This window comes from Narcine bancroftii, chromosome 6, assembly GCF_036971445.1.
Source record: "Narcine bancroftii isolate sNarBan1 chromosome 6, sNarBan1.hap1, whole genome shotgun sequence".
Classification (NCBI taxonomy): domain Eukaryota; kingdom Metazoa; phylum Chordata; class Chondrichthyes; order Torpediniformes; family Narcinidae; genus Narcine; species Narcine bancroftii.
In genome coordinates this window covers 175,064,211-175,083,679 of record NC_091474.1, presented here as the reverse complement: position 1 = coordinate 175,083,679, position 19,469 = coordinate 175,064,211, and the positions used below count along the sequence as shown (strand labels likewise).

The window sequence follows — 19,469 nt, the reverse complement described above, 5'->3', positions numbered from 1 at the left end:
TCTTAAATCCATAAGATCATTATAAATACATGACATGAATCCACTATAAGTCAAAAAAGTGTATGGAGAATATTTGTATGAGATTTGAGGAAAATCAGAAAGCTTGGATTGGACAAAATTCCTAACTTGTAAATATCTAAAAAAAAATGTCTATTAAGAAGATTAAATTTAGCTGTAAATTTTTCAAAAGAGGTAAAATTATCTCAAATAAAAAAAGATCTTTATAACCCTAATCTATACTATTCCTTAAAACCTATGTCTAACACAGAAGGCCGAAAAAGACAGTTATCTATAATGGGAGTAGCAAGAGAGAAAGTATTATAACCAAAAGAGTTTTCTAAATTTAGCCCATATTCTCAACCTATTTTTCATTATCAGATTATGTGTTAATTTAGAAAAATAAAAGGTTAAAAAGGAACCTAAAATTGCCAACATCGATGATATTTTAGAAAAAGTCAATTCTATTTCAATCCAAGAAAGGCAATTCACTAATTTCTCAAAATGTAACAATAAAACAAAGGTGATATTCACCAGGTACCTCCTCAGCATTCACTAATTTCTCAAAATGTAACAATAAAACCCAATAATAAACTCTAAAATTTGGAAGTGATACTCCCCAATTCTTTTTAGTCTTTTGAAAATGGGCTTTATTTATACATGGTTGTTTTCCCTGCCATATTTATGAAGAAATAACCAAATCTAAAGAGTTAAAAAAAAGGATTTAGGAATAAAAATTGGTAAAGCTTGAAAAATATTAAAAATATTAGGTAAGATGTTCATTTTAATCAAATTGATACAGAGTGACCACCCCAATTAAAGTACTTCAATCTGATTAAGTAAAACAAAAAAATGTTCTTAGAATAAATTTTTATATATTCTATCGTATATTTATTGTAATTCCTAAATATTGGAATTGGTCTTTCACTACTTTGAATGGGAAACTTGGATACCTTGAAAAAGATCCTTTCAGGGGTAATAATTCACTCTTATACAAATTTAATTTATAACCCAAAAAAATGGCTAAATTGGGCAAGCAAAGTTAATATATTTTGTACAGAAACTTTGGGACTTGAAATAAAAAAGGAAATTATCATCTGAGTAAAGAGATACTTTATGTTCAACTCTTCAAGTTATTCCTTTAAATTCTCTGCACTGTTGAAGAGCAAATGATAAGGGTTCCAGTACCATGTCAAAAAGCAAAGGAATAAAGAGGATCCTTGCCAAGTTCCCATAAAACATCTTCGATTGTTGTGAATTAGAATGATTTGAAGCCATAGGACATGAATATAGTAATTTAATCCATTTAATGAGATCTGGACTGAAGTTAAATTTTCCTAAAATAGCAAATAAATACTCCCATTCCACCCAATCAAACTCTTTTTCAGCATCTAATGAAAGAACAAAATGACTTGTAAGGTTACTGGTGCATTCCTTTAACAGATAGGGGTAAAGATATTTCTGCATTTGTAACACCTTCTGGGGTGTATGAGTACAATGTCATGCTCTTTGGAATGGAGAATGTTCCAGGGACATTTCAAAGAATTATCAATTTGGTAATTCAGGAGTTGAAGCACACAAGTGCTCACATTGATGATTTAGTTATAAGCAGTGACATGTGGGAAGAGCATATCCTTGAGTTAGAAGAATTGTTTCATCGCCTTTCAAAAGCAAATCTCACAGTTTATTTAAGTAAAAGTGAGTTTTGTCATGCGACTGTTACTTATCTGGGTTATGCCATAGGACAGGGGCAGCTGGCACCAATTGAGGCAAAGGTTTTGACTGTCTCTGAGTTCCTTATTCTAATTAGTAAGAAAACTCTTCAAAGGTTCCTGGGAATGATTGTCTACTATTGAAAGTTTTGTAAAGATTTATCAGATAGACTCCCTCTAACAAAACTGCTTTAGAAGGGAGAAAATTTTGTCTGTTCGAAATCTTTCCAAGAAGCACTTTGTAAAATTGAAGGTCATTTTATGTCTCCAACCTGTGCTTAAGTCACCCGACTTAGAGAAACTATTTTCTTTAGCCATGGATGCCAGTGATGAAGCTGTGGGTGCTTCTGTTACAGAAGAAAAATGATCATGATATTGACCATCCTGTATCCTACTTTGGTGCTATACCACTAGCCTACTGCAGAGGGTGACCTGTGTACCTGCTGGAAGAGCACTGGAGGACAAGACAACACCTGGCTGGCTGTCAATCAGCTGACCTGAATGGACCAAGTCCAACCTGGTCGGCTGCCAATCATCCACTGGGATATAAGCCACATCTGGCCCCTTGAGGCCAGTCACTCGCAGCTACAGCTCACTGCAGCAGGGACTTTAAGTGGAATAAAGCCTGCTGATCAGTCTTTAGGTTTTGTTTTTGCTTCTCTGTACAACAGCGCACCACAATTTATTCCACAAAATTTAAGCTGCTATGGTGAAGCTCCTTAGCGCTGGGAGCCTTGAAGTTGACCCACGTCACCCAGAAGTGCAAGCTCGCTTTGAAATCTGGAGGCACACAGTCGAAGCAATCATCAAGGCACATAGTGACGTCCTAGACTCTAACAGGAAAAAGCTCATCCTGCTCCGCTTGAAGTTGGGTCCCCAAACCTTCCAGGCCCTCACTGACTGCACTGAGTACCCAAAGGCGATGAATACCCTTGAAACCATGTATAAACCCTGAACAAATGTGATATTCACCAGGTACCTCCTCAGCATTCATGCCAGTAGCCCGGAGAGACAGCCAAGTCCTACCTAGGAGCCCTGGGTGAGTTGGCCCGATCGTGCATGGCCAAACCCGGGGTGACCAAAAAGGAAGTTGAAAAGCTAATCAGGGACACCTGCACCCGAGGTCTGCACTTGAAAGCTATCAGGCAGAAGCTGCCTCTGGCCAAAACTGTGGAGGTAGTCCGAGCCCTGGAGGCAGCAGTCCTACACAACGAAGCCTTTGACTCCAGACTCCCCCAGGTCTCCTCATGGACAGCACAGACCACAGCTGTGGCCCAAAACCAGCTGGTGGACGAGAACATTGCTGCAGCGGGAGCCCCACGCTGTGGGTTTCAATGTGGGTCAGATTGGCGATCGCGACGAAACTGCCCGGCCAGGAACCATTTCTGCTCGAAATGCAACAAGAAAGGCCATTACACTCAGGTATGCCTTTCTAAGCCTGCCGGCAGCTCAACAACCCTCTATGACCCGGTCCCGGCCATGTGCGATTGCCAGGTAGCACCATTGCCCCAGCAGTGACTTCTGACAATGAAATTAGTTACTGTGTGTGCTTGTAGATGAACATGGCATTTTACTTTATATTGTAACAACGTCTCCAGAATGGAGGACCATCGCCTTCCCAAGATCGTGTTATATGGCGAGCTCTCCACTGGCCACCGTGACAGAGGTGCACCAAAGAAAAGGTACAAGGACTGCCTAAAGAAATCTCACCAAGCCTGCCACATTGACCACCGCCAGTGGGCTGATAACGCCTCAAACCGTGCATCTTGGCGCCTCACAGTTTGGCGGGCAGCAACCTCCTTTGAAGAAGACCGCAGAGCCCACCTCACTGACAAAAGGCAAAGGAGGAAAAACCCAACACCCAACCCCAACCAACCAATTTTCCCCTGCAACCGCTGCAACCGTGTCTGCCTGTCCCACATCGGACTTGTCAGCCACAAACGAGCCTGCAGCTGACGTGGACTTTTACCCCCTCCATAAATCTTCGTCCGCGAAGCCAAGCCAAAGAAAAGAAAGTAACAACCTAATGAATTACTAAAATTTTGTGTTGCAGACGAAAACTTTCTTTGTGGGTGAGAGTTGTTATGGACCATGGACTGAACATTTGGACTGTGGACTGTCATTGTAAAAAATGGAATTCTGCTGGGAACTCTGTATGACCGATGTTGCAGCTGGGTCAAGCTGTGCAGACAGAGAATGGAACGCTTAGAATGGCAGTTGGAGCAGCAGAACTACAGTTGGAGTGATGGAGACCAGCGGGAGAGCTGTGACAAAGGCATATGCTTCATAAGTTAATGAAGGGTTAAAAATCACAATTTGAGAACCAAGGGATGTAAGTATGTCTTGATAAAGGATACATAAGCACAACATCCAGTTATTTCTCTCCAATGTTCCATACAACGTCCTTTTGTTATTCAATTAAAGAACTAAATGTAGACATTGAGTTTTGAGATTGAATTCTATGGACTGTGATTTTTGGGCTGACTTACCTGACCGTCCTGAGGGTTTGGGGGGGATTTTTCCTTTTTGAACATTAGGCCTAGTCTGTAATGGTCTGGGTTTTCTTTTACATACACACTGTTTATAAAGATATCATATCTGTATATTTTCTATAGATACTTATAGTGGGGTTAATTGCGTTAAGACATTATATTGTTATAATTCATTAATAAATTTACTTATAATTCAACCCTTTTGATTTGCATCTTCTGTTGTTGCTGGTTTGAGGCATAAAACAATACACTCTCATACTCATGTTATCATCCTGAATGTTCCTTAATCATAGAACCATAGAACACTACAGCACAGAAAACAGGCCAATCAGCCCTTCTAGTGTTTGCCGAAACATCATTCCTTCTCTATTTTGACTGGGCATGGTCTGGACATTCACAGAAATCAATGGGGAATTGCAGTTCTTCAAGGAGGTTTTGAGCACATCTTTGAATCTTTTCCTCTATCTGTCTGGTCATCTCTTCTGGAACCTAGAATAGAGCCTATGGTTTCTCAAAAAGCAATAACCCACCCACCTTCAAGGCATCATTGCATTTTGACACAATTGAAATTCGCGAATGATTTTGTTTTTCGGTTTAAAAAAAAATTGGTTTTCATAGTATGAACATCATAAGTTAGCCGAGGGGTAACTATCTCCTTAATTGTAATACACAAAAGTGCTGGAGAATCTCAGCAGGAAGTAAAAGTTAGCCAACATTTCAAACCACAGCCTTTTGTCAAGGCCCTTAAACCTTGTGTTAACAAGCAGCAGTTTAAAAAAAAATGACTAGAAGAAGTATGTGGAATGGTTACACTTTAATAAGCTGCAGCGTTGCAATTTTGGAGTTCTGTCTATAGGCCCTTTCAAGCAAGGAAAATGTCCGACTGTTAAGGCGGTGGTTTTCCGCCCTTACGTCAAGAGACTTGACTTTCTGAATGTGCCGTGTCCAGCTTCGAGGTGCCAAATCCAACCCTTCTCAGGCAAGGATATTCGGCAGAGCGCTGTACTCCGCCACCTGGCTTGAATGTACAGCCGCTGCAAGTGGCTGGTTGGAGTGGGATGATGATGCCGTCAGCCGGTGACCCATCTCCCCACTTACCCCTCTCCCTCCATGATCCCCTCAAGGCAGAGGCAGTGGGCAGGAGCCGTCAGGCAATGGGGGCTGGAGGGAGCCATCAGAGGGTGGCTGGTGCGGGCTGTGACAGCCTCATCGGGCCACTTCGGCCTTCGGGACCACTCTCTGAGGCTCAAAACGTGGCAAACAATGGCTGTCTTCCCTACCCATAATCCCTCATGCAGCTGAAACTGTTCTGGGAAACACATATTTATGACAGGTAGCGCTACAGCACCAGTCACCCCACCTCCATCGACTCCAGAGGGCACTACAAGGTGCCTCTCAATATGAATGCAACACAGGAGCAGCCTTTTGGTGCTGCTCTATGAAAGGTAAGTTTTAAATTTTCCCTCTGCGCTTGTAGTCGGCCTCCAAGCAGAGGCCTGGCATGAAATGGCCTTATGCCACTAAACAAGAGAGTAGGGGAAATAAACACCCTTGTGAACTATTCTGAACGCATTTCCACTGGTGCATGGCATTCAAAGCAAGACTTTTAACTATTAATGCAGCTCTGATTTTTTTGAGTTAACTTGTGTGAAAAGTTTTATTAATTTATTAGTGGCATCCTAGTACAAAGTAACAGGATTTCAATTCACAATTCATTGAACACAGCAAATTTTAGAAGAATAGAATTAACCAATACTAGATGAAAGGACTAACATTTGGTGCTTCAAGACAGCTCCATATTTATTTCAGAAAACAACACTACACATCCAAAGTTTTAATAATGTCAAATGACTGAAGCAGTGGTGTTTTCATGGAAATATAAAATAAATTCATGTAAAGAACTTACTGCTGAAAAACTATCAACCTGAAACATTATCTATTTTTCTCTCGCCACTGTCCATCCTTGCTGAATACTCTTCCATCATTAATATACTTAGTAGGCTTGCAAAAAGCTGGAACTTTGTGTGAAGTGTCCCTGTTAGATTTGTTCATTATTACAGTAGAAGCCGGGGAGTTAAATATTTGTGAAGAATGTTCTTATCACATCTTAAATTACACTGCCAAAGTATAAATTTGAGTTTAATTCACACGTAAGCAGAATTACAGTACCATGTGGAAGTTGTAAGTAGATGCAGAAAGGGAGGTAAAAATATTACAAAAAAACTAAGGACATAACTACAATTTATTTAACCTGCAGATATTCAAAATGAATAAAATGCATTGATATTCATTATGACTATTTTAGATTATGTAACATAAATCTTTGCAGCCAGATACTTTGTGAAAATTTAGATGCAAGTGTGCGAATGATCTGGAAACTTTTTTTCAAAAGAGACTGTCAATATAGGAAATTTCTAATTTTTTAAAAAGAATTTTACATTTTATTGATGTGTGTGTGTGTGTGTGTGTGTGTGTGTGTGTGTGTGTGTGTGTGTGTGTGTGTGTGTGTGTGTGTGTGTGTGTGTGTGTGTGTGTGTGTGTGTGTGTGTGTGTGTGTGTGAACAAATTTTAACAGAGGGGAAGGGGGAAGGTTAATTATGACAGTAGCCAGTGACCAAGGTTCAAATTTAAATGTTATAAGTTAGAGGAATTATCTCATTAAAGTAAACTTTACATAATTAAAGACTACAATACTGATTTTTTTTTCAATTTACTGGTGATTCAGGTGTCTTAGTTTGGCATTGGAAGTATGATTCACGGTCAAATGAAAAATTTCCATATACAACACCTGCAATTCCCTTAGGTGCCAGATAATGGAGGGTTTACTGTACTATCGTTTGTAAGATTTGTTCTGTATTTGATATCATAGTTCTGAACATAGGATTTAACTTGCACAATTTTACTTGATTATGACTCAGATATGACAGAGAATTTCACCATTCAATAACTTTCCAATAAGAATGATGAATATATTCAGAAGAATGCTAATAATTCATGTGGCAAAACAGCAATTTTTGTTCAAATTAAGTTAATCTAACACAAGAATTCCAGGAAAAAGATAATAGTTCATCAGATATGATCATTGCTTATTAAGAAACACCTTGATATTTTATTAATCAAAATTTGTCCTTATCTGCCAGTCCACAGAATTTTGAAGTACTTTTCCCACAAAATCTTTAATATCATTCAAAATGTCTTGCAGATTGGCAACTCGCAACTCTGTCTATTGCATTGGATTTGTTCGGTGAATCAAAAATCCTGAGAAGGAAGATGGCATTATATTGGAGGAATACAAACCACTAAACTTTTCTAAAGGTAACTGCAGATATATTTTATCGACTTCTTGAAGCTCTAGTACAATACTCCCTGAGGCTTGATCAATCTTTCTTTGTTTGTAGTCATCATGTGTGTATAGAATTGGAATGCCATTTTTATATAGTCCAATACAAACACTTCTGCCTTTGACATGGACGTGATACGAGAAAGAGTAGATGCCAGGTACTTGACATGTAAAAACTCCTGTTTCAGAATCATAAGTATTGGCTTGGTTGTATAATACTCTGTCAAAAATTATTGGTAATCCTGGGGCAGGGTAAGGTGTAGAGAGTGTGGCTTTAAAGCTTTGACCAGCATTTGACCTGTTTGATATCTGCTGTAATGTGTGAGTATGAAATCTGTTGGACTGTATATTTGTTTCCCCAGCTGGATCTTGAAGCCCTGGTGGGCCAGGGGGGCCTTGAAGCCCTGGTGGGCCAGGGGGGCCTTGAAGCCCTGGTGGGCCAGGGGGGCCTTGAAGCCCAAGTGAACCCTGTATTTCCACATCACCAGCTGCTTCGTTAGGCAGTGTTCCAAACAGGAAATTGCTGGATCGACCTGGAGGACCAGGCAAACCTGGATCTCCTAGGATTGCTTTAAGCCCTGGAGGACCTCGAGGACCAATTAAACCTCGACCACCAATGTTTCCACGAAACCCCTCCAATCCATGAACACCTTGTGGGCCCAAAGGCCCTTGTAAGCCAGGAAGGCCTTGTATTCCTAACGGACCAGGTATACCCATGGGTCCTTTATCACCCTGTGGACCAAGTGGTCCTTGTTGACCTTGTGGCCCTCGGAATCCTTCTTCTCCTTGAGTTCCTGCTTTTCCTGCAGAACCTGATGGTCCTTCCTCACCTGGTAATCCAGGAATTCCTTGCAGGCCCATTTCTCCAGGATCTCCAGAAGGCCCTGGATTTCCAGTTTGGCCTAAAACCCCTTGGTGGCCCACTGGACCTATTGGCCCTGATGCTCCTTTGGGCCCGGCAACACCAAGTTCTCCATGTAATCCTGGATTCCCCTTCTCACCAACCTTACCTTTAAACCCCCTGAGGCCAGGATCACCTTTAACACCTGACAAACCTGGTCCTCCAATAGCTGGTGAGCCACGCTTACCCTTTATACCATTTGGGCCAGGAGGACCCTTTAATCCAGGAAGTCCGGCAACCCCTTGTTTACCATTTGCTCCTGATATTGAGATTGTTATACCAGATGGTCCATGTAATCCTCTTTCTCCAGTTAGCCCTGCAGTTCCAGGTTCACCAGAAATTCCTACATCACCTTTCTCTCCCATTCTGCCAAGAGTGCCAGATATTCCTGGCACACCTACAATTCCTTCTCCAGAAGGACCTGCATTGCCCCGTGGCCCTGGATAACCCTTTTCTCCAATGAGTCCAGCAAGGCCAATCCCAATATCTCCTTTTACTCCATGCAAACCTGGAAAACCCGGTTCTCCTTTTATTCCACTTTTGCCTTTTGGTCCTGGAGAACCTGATGGCCCTTGGGACCCTGTTGCACCATTTTGTGCTACTGCATTTGCACCGCGAACACCATATGTTCCTTGTTGACCTTCCAATCCTTGTAATCCTTGAGGTCCTTTGTCACCAATTTCTCCATGAAGTCCTTGTTCACCCTTGGCTCCTCGCATACCAGGTAGTCCTGGTTTTCCCACATAGGATATTCCATGTATTCCAGGTTGACCATGTAATCCAGGCATACCTGGGCAGCCCCTAATTATTTTACCCTTAGGTCCTGGCAGACCTCTTGGACCAGGTAACCCGGGTGGACCTCTCATACCTACAAAAAGAAATAAGAACTATTTACAATATGCCTATGATTGTCAATTCGCTATCATTTATAATAAATGTAATTCTTTTAACTATTCATCTCAACTCCTGCTAATTAAAATGGAGAATTCTATAAGCAGGTTAAACCATCTTTATACACAGAAAGTAGCTGAAATGAATTGTATAGAAGGTGAGTAAATGCAAGAGAGGAAGAAAGAAGGTTATCCCAACAAGATTATATGATGAAATATTGGAATAGGTTTCTGAGCAGCATAAAGACCATCCTTTTTCTACAGTTCTCATTTTTTGTTCTTTTTAAAATATCTTTATTGAGTTTAATTTTAAAAAAATACATGCGCTGATCCAATGCATAGATTGAAAGATAAGGAAAGTCAAACAATTTGTAGTTCTCAAATAATACAGGTACTCAATATATATGTAGATTTTGTGTTCTCCTTTCAATCAAACCCCTTTTACAAAATATCTCAAAATGTATTTCTTTTTTTTATCTATTTTGAGATAGTTCTCATTTTTATATCATAATATCCAGGGTTGGCACCAGAACATATGTTAGAGAGGGACATTAGCAATTTTGAGGAGGACTCGTTCAGCAGGGACCTGTCGACCGCAGGGTGGAGGCTAGCAGGGAACTGTCGATGGGGGGGGTTGCTGGTAGGGGCCTACCTGTCTTCAATGCCATCTGCCCCTCCAATATGGGGCTTTAGAACCCTCTTTTTATTGCATCAAGCATCATTAGACACTACTGACACTTGATTCATGGTAGTGATGTGGCTGGGGATGCATGGAGAATCGCTAGCATGCGTCAACCTAGACGCTGCTGATGCAGGAAGGAATGGGGCGGATCTGATGGCAAATGGGTGGGGACAGCACCTTGTTTGGGGGGCACAGCATCTCGTTTAGTGGGGCAATGCCCACAGATGACCTCACCTAGTGCCAACCCTGATATATATGCATAATGAATTGTAACTGACAATATTTCAGAAGCTGAGAACTTAGCCTATGCTCCAATATTAAAAGAGAATTATGGCTGGATCTTAGATTTTACCAATATCAAACTTGCAACTTGGTTTACAGCATCAATGGAACATAAATGAGATGTTAAAGATGTAGCTAAGCCAATCTAAAAGTTTCTTATTTGGATGTTATTATTTTACTATGTTTTAAACTATGGAATTAAACGAAAGAAGCTCATTTAAAAAAATGTTTATTCCTTCTGATTATAACCGTATCAACATCTGATTTTGGTGGAGCCACAATCCCCTCCTTGAACTCTCATCACATAACTCTGAGACTTTCCATTGCTGTCCCTAGAATCTTAGAAATTGAAGTTGGACAAATGATTGAATTGTGTGTGCTGGAACCCTTTGGAAACAGTGATTGTGGTTCAGCAAGATTCAAATAGTCATGGAAAAAGATAACGTTCTCCTCGTGTTAAGGCCCTAAACTGGGGAAAGGTAGATTTTGATAGTATATGATAGAACCTGAGCCAGGTAGATTAGGAGATGTTCAAAGTTGAAATTTATTGGAAAAGTACATACATGACATCACAGCCAGAATTTCTAATTACCAGTAACTGTAAACCAATGGATTTCAAACTTTTTTTTTCAACTCACATACCACCTTAGGTGCTCTGTAAGGGATTGCTTAAGGTGATATGTGAGTGGGAAGGGAAGGTTGAGAACCACTGCTCTAGACCGAATTGTTACTGAAATATTTTGCTTGAGAAAAATTGTCATTGGCCCATTTCCTTTGGAGTTATGAAACCATGCACATAACGAGCCAATTAGGTACAATTAAAACAGTGGTTTTCAAACTTTTTCTTTCCATTCACATACCACTGTGGTACATGGCTGAATTTATTCAGTTAAATGTGCTGCCCATGACTGAGCAACTTATTGCTAGAATGAAAATCATCTCAAAGCAATGATTATTTAACATAGCCTATATCATAAAATATTTGGCTTCCTGTACTTTTATGATGCGCTGTGATAGCAGCAAGCAGACACAAAACACAAAAGACTGTACCACAGGTTTTATTCTGCTAAAAGTCTGTACATACCCGTTTCAGCTGTGGTGATGTGGAAGGAAACATGACTTTAATAAAGTCAGAAGAGGGTGAGGGAGTAACTCACACGAAGTTGTTGGAATGTGATAAGGATATGTCCTTATCTGTTTCCTGCTTTTCAATCTGTCTTGTAACCGTACTGTGTGAGAAGGAGTACATATCATGTAGCAATTGATTAAAGACTTGTTTGTTTCAGGTTTTAAAAGCTTGTTCTCTGCCTGATACAGGAAGAGTCGCTGTTGTGGACTCTCCAAGGTTAACCTTGTCAATAAACTCTTCTGAAATGATCTCCCAGGCTGTGTTTTCTATTTAAATAATTATAGAGTCCTGAAGAAATTGGCGACAGAATCTGGCGCAGCAAGCAGGGTACTCATTTGCAGGATCACGGACAGAAGTGAGCGGGTGAAGGGCCTGACCAAGAACCTAGCTGAAAGGTGGTGAGGCAGGCTCACACACCAAGACCCCTATATAGAAGTGTGAGGTGAATGACGAGACCTCGGCAAGGACGGAATGAGACGCTGATAAGACTTAGGTAAATTGAACTCTAAAGAAGCCCGGGGCAACTATGTGGAAGGAAGAGACACCGGTGACCCGCATTAAGGCAGAAGAAAACTTGTCACTTTGCTATTTTGTGTATCCTAATTCTGTTAAGTCCACAGACAGATGGGAAATTGTCAGACTAAAGAGACAGAACCCGGTCGAGCGGCTTGTTCTGTTCCCCGGACAAAGCCTAAGTCTGCCATGGGAAGATATACGAAGGCGAGATCGAAACAACAATGCAAACAAAAGGAACTGGTAGGAGACCCGCTGCAGCCTCCGGGCTCACCAGCGGACATCGTAATGAATGAGATGGGTAACTGGATCAATGCGATACCGTTCAGTAACAATCTCTATGGATGGTACCAGGGATACTGGCCATATGGGGGAACACTTGATTTAAAAGTAATATCCTACTTCAAAGATAACGTTCAGTCAGGAGGAGGGGATCTGACGTGGGATGTTAATTATTTTAGAGACTGTTTTATAGCCTGGACCAAGGTGACCATGGCCTAAACCATCGCAGAGTAAATCGCCTTCAAGCCCCACGAACCAACCGCCTCCATACCCTGACCTGAATGCGAGGGCCCCCCAACCTGTCCCGCTGTATCCACGATTGCCCACAAACTATGACAGGAAAGGATGGGACGATCTAATTCAGACCGCCACTGCCTATGGCCACCAACAATTGTCAGGAGCTGCCTTGCCAGTAGGGGCGGCGGCTGGTCCAATACCTCCACCCATACCCGATTCTGCAAGTGTCCCGCCCGCACCCCTGGATGAGGCCACGCCACCCAGGGATCACCCAATGAGAGGGCACCTCCCGAGGATGGAGGAGGGCGTTGAGGAAAAGGAAGGGGATTCCAGGATGCAGGTCAGTACCCGAAGACAGACCAAAGCTGGTCTACCTGATTCTACTACTCGATACCCTAGAGTTATGATAGGCAACACCCCAATCTTGAAACCCTGGATGCCATCTGAGGCACAGGATGTGATCACTAATGCCCCTGACCTTGTTAAGGCTCCCATTAGATTTCACCACTGGCTGGACCAGACCTGCCACCTTTACCATCCCCTACCAGGAGATGCCCGGTCGTTACCTCAGGCCGCTTAGGCTCTCATTGGCAGGCGGTGAAAGAATCATTCACTGTACCGCCTGGAGAGAATGGGGATTGGAGGACAGAGAACACTATGGCAGATAATGGGAATGAGTCCATGGTCCACTGGTTGCAAAACAGGGGAAGAGAAGCTATCATTCGGAGTGCCAAAAGAGACGGGGTTATTGGGGAGGTCACCCGCTGTCTCCAGAAAATGGGAGATGAAATGATGGAATTCGTAATTCGATTTAAAAACACCTGGGAGGAAAATGCTGGCATACCCCTACATGATAACCAGACCTTGGCGGTACAAACCTTGCTGAATTGTATGCTGCCCCAAAGTGCAAAAATGTATAAGATGAAGTAATTGGATTGGCAAGGAAAGAACTGGGTGGATACTATCACGGTATTGGCTAATATGGATAGGGAAGGACTGTTTACGCAAAAGGAAAAGCGAGCCAGACAGTTTGAAATGCACATGAAGGGAGAAGAGAGAGGACGAGGTAGATCCCAAAATAAGGGTAATGATCAGGGCCGCAACTGTGGATAAAGGGGCCATTGGACACGGGAGTGTAGAAGTCAATCCCGAGGGAGAGGCTGGCAAAAGGAGGGTACCCGATGCCCGGAGGAATTCAGACCCCAGACAGGTTCATACTCTACCCCGAGCCAGAATTATGACGCCTATGGCCAGCGACCCCAATTCTCTTTTCGACAACCGAACCCATAGGGGTGCCCAGTGGAACCGATGGTGCAGGTTCCCTCATCCAATTGTCCTCCAGAGGAGAGACCCAACCCATGATCAGTGTAAAATTGGGAGAGAGGGAGAATTTAATGTTGGTTGAAACTGGAGCCGCCATGTCCTCTGTCCCACCATCCTCGGGAGTTCCCCTTAGTTATAAGATGATTGGCAGGATTGGGGTACCCGGTAGTCCCATGATAGATCCGCTTTCACAACCAATGACCCTAATGATTGAAGACACCAAGATACAAGAAGAGCTTATTGTTTTGACTACTACCCCTGTCCCCATATTAGGGAGACAGGCCCTGTGCAAAATGAATGCAACATTGTACTGCACAGAGAAGAGAATATTTATGGATTTGCCCACCTCTCACGCATATCAGCTCATCCGCACAACAGTGGACGATGAACTCGATAGGAACAGAAATCCAACTCACTTTGGCTGGTGGCTAGAGACTAACCCCTTTCTCGAACAATTGGAAGAAGTAATGAGGTTATTACAAAGGCCACAGGAATTTTTGGCCCTGTAGCAACTGGGTGCTGTCCTGCAAATTGTGGCTGAGGTAAAGGACCTCCATGTGACATCTGGGTATTTTGCACCTAGAGAGGAGGTCCCACATATAACGGGACAAGGGGACTTTGAGGAGGTAACTGTGGGACCAGAGGGGATAGGGGCACAGGCCGAATTAAACCTGTACAAGACATCTCGTTTCTGACTGCCACACAAAGCCCCACACGTCACCTTGGCGGTGTGTCGGCCTCATCAGCCGAAAGATGTGGGACAGATGGTCACGACTTTGCAGAAACACGATCACTGGCTGCGAGAACCCCAACACTGGGCAGAAAGAGCTTGCGAAGCATACGCTGACTTACAGCTGAAAGAAGGAGACTTTAGTGTAGACATCCTCTTTTACTGCCCTGACACTGGTAGCATTTGGATGGGAAGAAAAATAGTGCCGGCGTCCTTCTGCTGAATCTGTACGCCAGAGTAAATCCACTAAAGATGGCCGGGTGCCCTAGCGCAGGTCTCCATGAAAGTGTGGGCACAGTCAAATATGCATGTGAAGTTTGTACATACTGCCCTGCCACATAAGGTTACAGTGAGGGAGAGAGCACCCCTGCCAGCGGTAAAACAATATTGCCTTTCTCTGACCGCTGTTGAAGGCTTACGAGTCATCATAGAGAACCTGGAACGACAGGGAGTGCTGGTTCAAACACAAAGCCTCTGCAATACGCCGATCTTGCCCATACCAAAGAAGGACAAGAATGTCTGGAGATTTGTCCAGTACCTCAGGGCCATAAATGACATTGTGGTGCCAACCGCACCAGTTGTCCCAGACACCAACACCATCCTGTGTGCCATACCTACCACCACCACAACTTTCTCTGTCATTGATCTGTGTTCCACATTCTTCTCCATACCACTCGCAAAAGAAAACCAATACCTCTTCGCTTTTACCTATGAGGGCCAACAGTATATAGGGACACGCCTTCCCCAGGGCTATACCGAAAGCCCAACCTTATACGCAGCCGCTGTGTGAAGAGACCTGATGAGCTCGCACTATCCGGGGGTTCGACCCTTTTGCAATATGTGGACGACCTGCTAGTAGCCTCCCCCGATGATGCTGTATGCGTTGAAGATACCGTCGCTTTGCTGCAACTCCTCACCTGCCGGGGCCACCATGTCTCCATGCAGAAAATGCAATTCTGCCTGAAGGAAGTAAAATATTTGGGATATATTTTACAGGAGGGAGAGCGAAGAGTGGGCCCAGAAAGGATAGCACCTGTATGCTAGATAAGCAAACCAACCACAAAAAAGGGAATTCTGGCTTTCCTGGGCATGGTGGGATACTGCAGACAGTGGATACCAGAATATCGAGAAATGGACACAGCTCTAAGAGCAGCTACTGTGAAGTGAGAACCAGAGGAAGTGCAGTGGATGAAGGAAAGAGAGCAAGCCTTTCTGAATCTTAAGCAGGCTCGGACTAAGCCCCTGCTTTGGGCCTCCCTAATTATGAGAAACCCTTCATGCTATACGTAGTGGAGAAGAATGGATTTGCTTGTGGAGTGCTGGTGCCACAGCATGGAGGACGAAAGAGGCCTGTAGCCTACTACTCCACCAAACTCCCATTAACGGTTTGAGGGATTTCCCCATGTCTGCGGGCGGTGGCCGCCATGGCAGAGGTAGTAGAAAAATCGGTATCGCTGGTTCAGGATCGGCCATGCACAGTGGTCACAGATCATGCCGTACTACTGCTGCTCAACTCGACATCAACACAGCATTTCACCACAGCCTGAAGGACAGGATATGAGGTGGTACTGTTATCCCGACCCAATTACACTTACAAAAGATCAGGCTCTTACAACCCTATTGCCTGAAACAGAAGAGGAAGACCATGAAGGGCATGACTGGGTGGCACTGACCAAGCTTGTGACCAGCCCAAGACCTGACCTAAAGACTGACCCAATAGAAGCAGATATCACCTTATATGTTGACAGGTCTTCACACCAGCCCCAGGACAAGGTGCAATATGCATCATAGTGAATGATGATGAAACTATCAAAGCATATGCCCTACCAGAAGACACCACCACACAAATGGCAGAACTGTTCACCTTAACTAGAGCGTGTGTATTGGAAGATGGAAAAAGAGCAAATATCTATACTGATTCTCAGTACGCTTTTGGGGTGACCCACAATTTCTGCCAGATATGGAAAAATAGAGGGTTCATAACAGCCAGTGGGAAGGGGATAAGACATGCGGAAATGATAGTGGGGCAATTAGAAGCCATCCAACTCCCAACAAAGTTGGCCATTGTTAAATGTCAGGCTCACACCAATCAGAACAATCCTGAGTCAAGGGGAAATGAGTGGGCCGAAATGGCGGCAAAACTAGTCACCTGCCAATAGAACCCCATGTTACCCATGACCCTCAAGCAAGAGGTCAACACTCCCAAGCAATACCAAATGATATAGGAATTAGAATTGAAAACTGCACAAGAGGGGGTTTCTGCCCAAGAATGGCGTACGTGGGAAACCCACGGATGCCAGATGGTCAAAGGCATATGGAAAAGCAACGATGGTCGAGTGGTGTGTCCAAGAAGCCTGTAATGGCCTATAGTGCAGTTAGCACACGGACAAACCCATTTGGGAAAGGCAGGAATGCTACATAACATAAAGCAAATTTGGTTTGCACCTGGAATCTCTACCAACATAGAACGGCAGGTGAGAAACTGTCTGATCTGTCAGCAAAACAATCGGGGGTGCTCGCCTGCCAAATTTGATAAACTTCTCCCCTTTCGAGAATTTGGAGATTGACTTTGCCCACATGTCAGCTTGAAGAGGGTTTAAATATCTATTAGTGATCGTTGAAATGTTCACACGATGGATAGAAGCATACCCGACAAAAAAGGGATGACAGCCGGACAATAGCTAAGATTCTGATGAAAGTATTGATTCCCCGGTATGGGATCCCGTGGGGAATAAATAGCGACTGAGACTCCCACTTCATGTGGAAGATAGTGACTGCAGTAAGTGAAATAATGGGCATAGATTGGAAATTCCACATACCATCTCAGCCTCAGTCTTCTGGTATGGTGGAGAGATTAAATGAAGAAGTAAAAAGGGGATTGGAAAGAATGTGTGGCGAAACAGGACTATCCTGGCCAAAAGCCTTGCCTATAGTATTATACGCCCTACGCAATCAGGTAAATCGGAATACAAAATTGACACCACACGAGGCTCTGATGGGGAGCCCAATGAGCACAGGAATAACACCCCCTATGATGCCAGAAGTGGTTTGGATACAGGAAAGCACCCTAGCATATGCCCAAGGGTTGTGTGAGGCTGCCCTTCGAATGTATGATAAGATGAAAGCCGCCCAGGAACCATGGCTGGAGGGAAACACCCACCCATTTTTACCGGGAGATCAGGTAATGGTGAAAGTGCTCATGACTTCCTTTCTCCCCAAGGTGGAAAGGACCCTACTAAGTCCTCCTAGTCACAAGAACTGCCTTAAAGTTAGATGTACTGGTCGGCTGGATCCACGCAACCCAGTGTAAGCTATTCTGGGAGGATGATACAGACAAAGGCGATGCTTGCATGGACAACAATCAAGATACTAGGGCTAATAATGGGGGGATTGATGGAAGTAACCACAGAGGAGACAGTCGAGATCTTTCACAAGGTGAACCCTGATGCTAAGGGGTGCTGGGACAACTCTACTATGCATTGTAGAATCATCTGGAATGGGGACCAGTCAGGGTTCCTGGGGTGTGGGGCGTCACCAGAACTAACAATAAGACCTCTCCAGTACAAAACCGGGAACCTTACAATGACCTTTAGACCCCTGAGCCCCCCGGAGCTGAATGAATGGTGGCATCAACAGCAAGCAGATCCCTACTGGCGCAAAGCGTGGCGAGGGGGAAATGATTTCCCCAACCTATTCTGATGGATTGGGGAATGCAAAAAAGGGAGTGCTCAACGCGAATTATGCTTATGCCTTTTACCGAGAGGATGAGGACTTAGCCCCAGTACCAACAACGGAAGGCCCCACTGCAGTAACCATAAACCTATCCACGAGGACAGCCACTAGCCCCCCTGCAGACACACCACACTTCCCAAGCCCATAGATACCCAGAGCCTCATCCACCCTACACCTTGCATGGCACCCTGATGTGATTATGTTCGTGGCCCTAGTGGCCTTACTTATGGTAATAATTTGCATGTGGGTTAGAGTGTGTACACTCATGGAACAGGTTAACGAGACAATTAAAAGGGTACATCAGCAAGTGTATCAAGAGGCCATATCCAATTGCCAAGACAAAGAGGATGGTCCCTTAGTGGTGTAGATCTTTGATCTACAAGGAGGGAACTGTGGAAGGAAACATGACTTTAGTCAAGTAGACGCCAAGGCAGAAGTGGGTGAGGGAGTAACTCACATGAAGTTGTTGGAATGTGATAAGGATGCGTCCTTTCTGTTTCCTGCTTTTCAATTTGTCTTGTAACTGAATTGTGTGAGAGGGAGTACATATCCTGTAGAAATTGATTAAAGACTTGTTTGTTTCAGGTTATAAAAGCTTGTTCTCTGCCTGATACAGGCAAAGTCTCTGTTGTGGACTCTCCAAGGTTCACCTTGTCAATAAACTCTTCTGAAACGATCTCCCGGGCTGTGTTTTCTATTTAAATAGTTATAGAGTCCCAAAGAAATCGGCGAAAGGTGGCTCCTGAGTGACTGGCTCAGGAGGGGTCGGCTCAGGCTTGAATTCGGGTTGGCTGATTGACAGCCGGCCTGGGGGAGTCAGCCCCCAGGTGGTCCTTCTGCAGGGATAGAGATCGCCCCCTGCAGTAGCAAGTGGTCGTATCACCACAACTTTGAAATGTTGTAAGCCCAATTCTCCAATGTCCACAGTGATGTCATTTTTGTGTAAATTCACTTTTTCTGCTTCTCATGAAAAATTCTTCAGTGAAGCATTGGTTGACTAACATAAGTTCACTCTTGCTGCTGAGAATGTGCGATTTTCTTTCATATTTAAAAGTATTTGTAATTTCCATTCCATACACTGCACATTTACACCAATCTCACCCACATGCTCCAGATTCTCCTTTAGAAATCTAGCATTTGCCTCCATTATATGACAATAAATTAACATCACATTTGAACCTTGCAGAATTTTAAGCATTCCTCAGTGCCATCTCCATAGATGTTTCA

General features: G+C 43.6%; 2 protein-coding genes across 2 annotated transcripts in view; one reads left to right on the top strand and one right to left on the bottom strand.

Annotated features, from left to right (window-relative positions):
* The first annotated feature begins 3,952 nt into the window (after nucleotides 1–3,952).
* The window catches only part of nt5dc1 (5'-nucleotidase domain containing 1), a 725,609-nt gene continuing 710,092 nt past the window's right edge, over nucleotides 3,953–19,469 (top strand). Inside the window, exons 1-2 of the mRNA XM_069886815.1 lie at nucleotides 3,953–4,041; nucleotides 7,404–7,516. The gene's annotated coding sequence lies outside the window, so the exon portion shown is untranslated. The remainder of the gene's footprint in view (nucleotides 4,042–7,403; nucleotides 7,517–19,469) is intronic.
* The window catches only part of LOC138736772 (collagen alpha-1(X) chain-like), a 35,440-nt gene continuing 23,303 nt past the window's right edge, over nucleotides 7,333–19,469 (bottom strand). Inside the window, exon 2 of the mRNA XM_069886813.1 lies at nucleotides 7,333–9,310. Coding sequence (XP_069742914.1) covers nucleotides 7,425–9,310 — 1,886 coding nt within the window. The 3' untranslated portion in view covers nucleotides 7,333–7,424. The remainder of the gene's footprint in view (nucleotides 9,311–19,469) is intronic.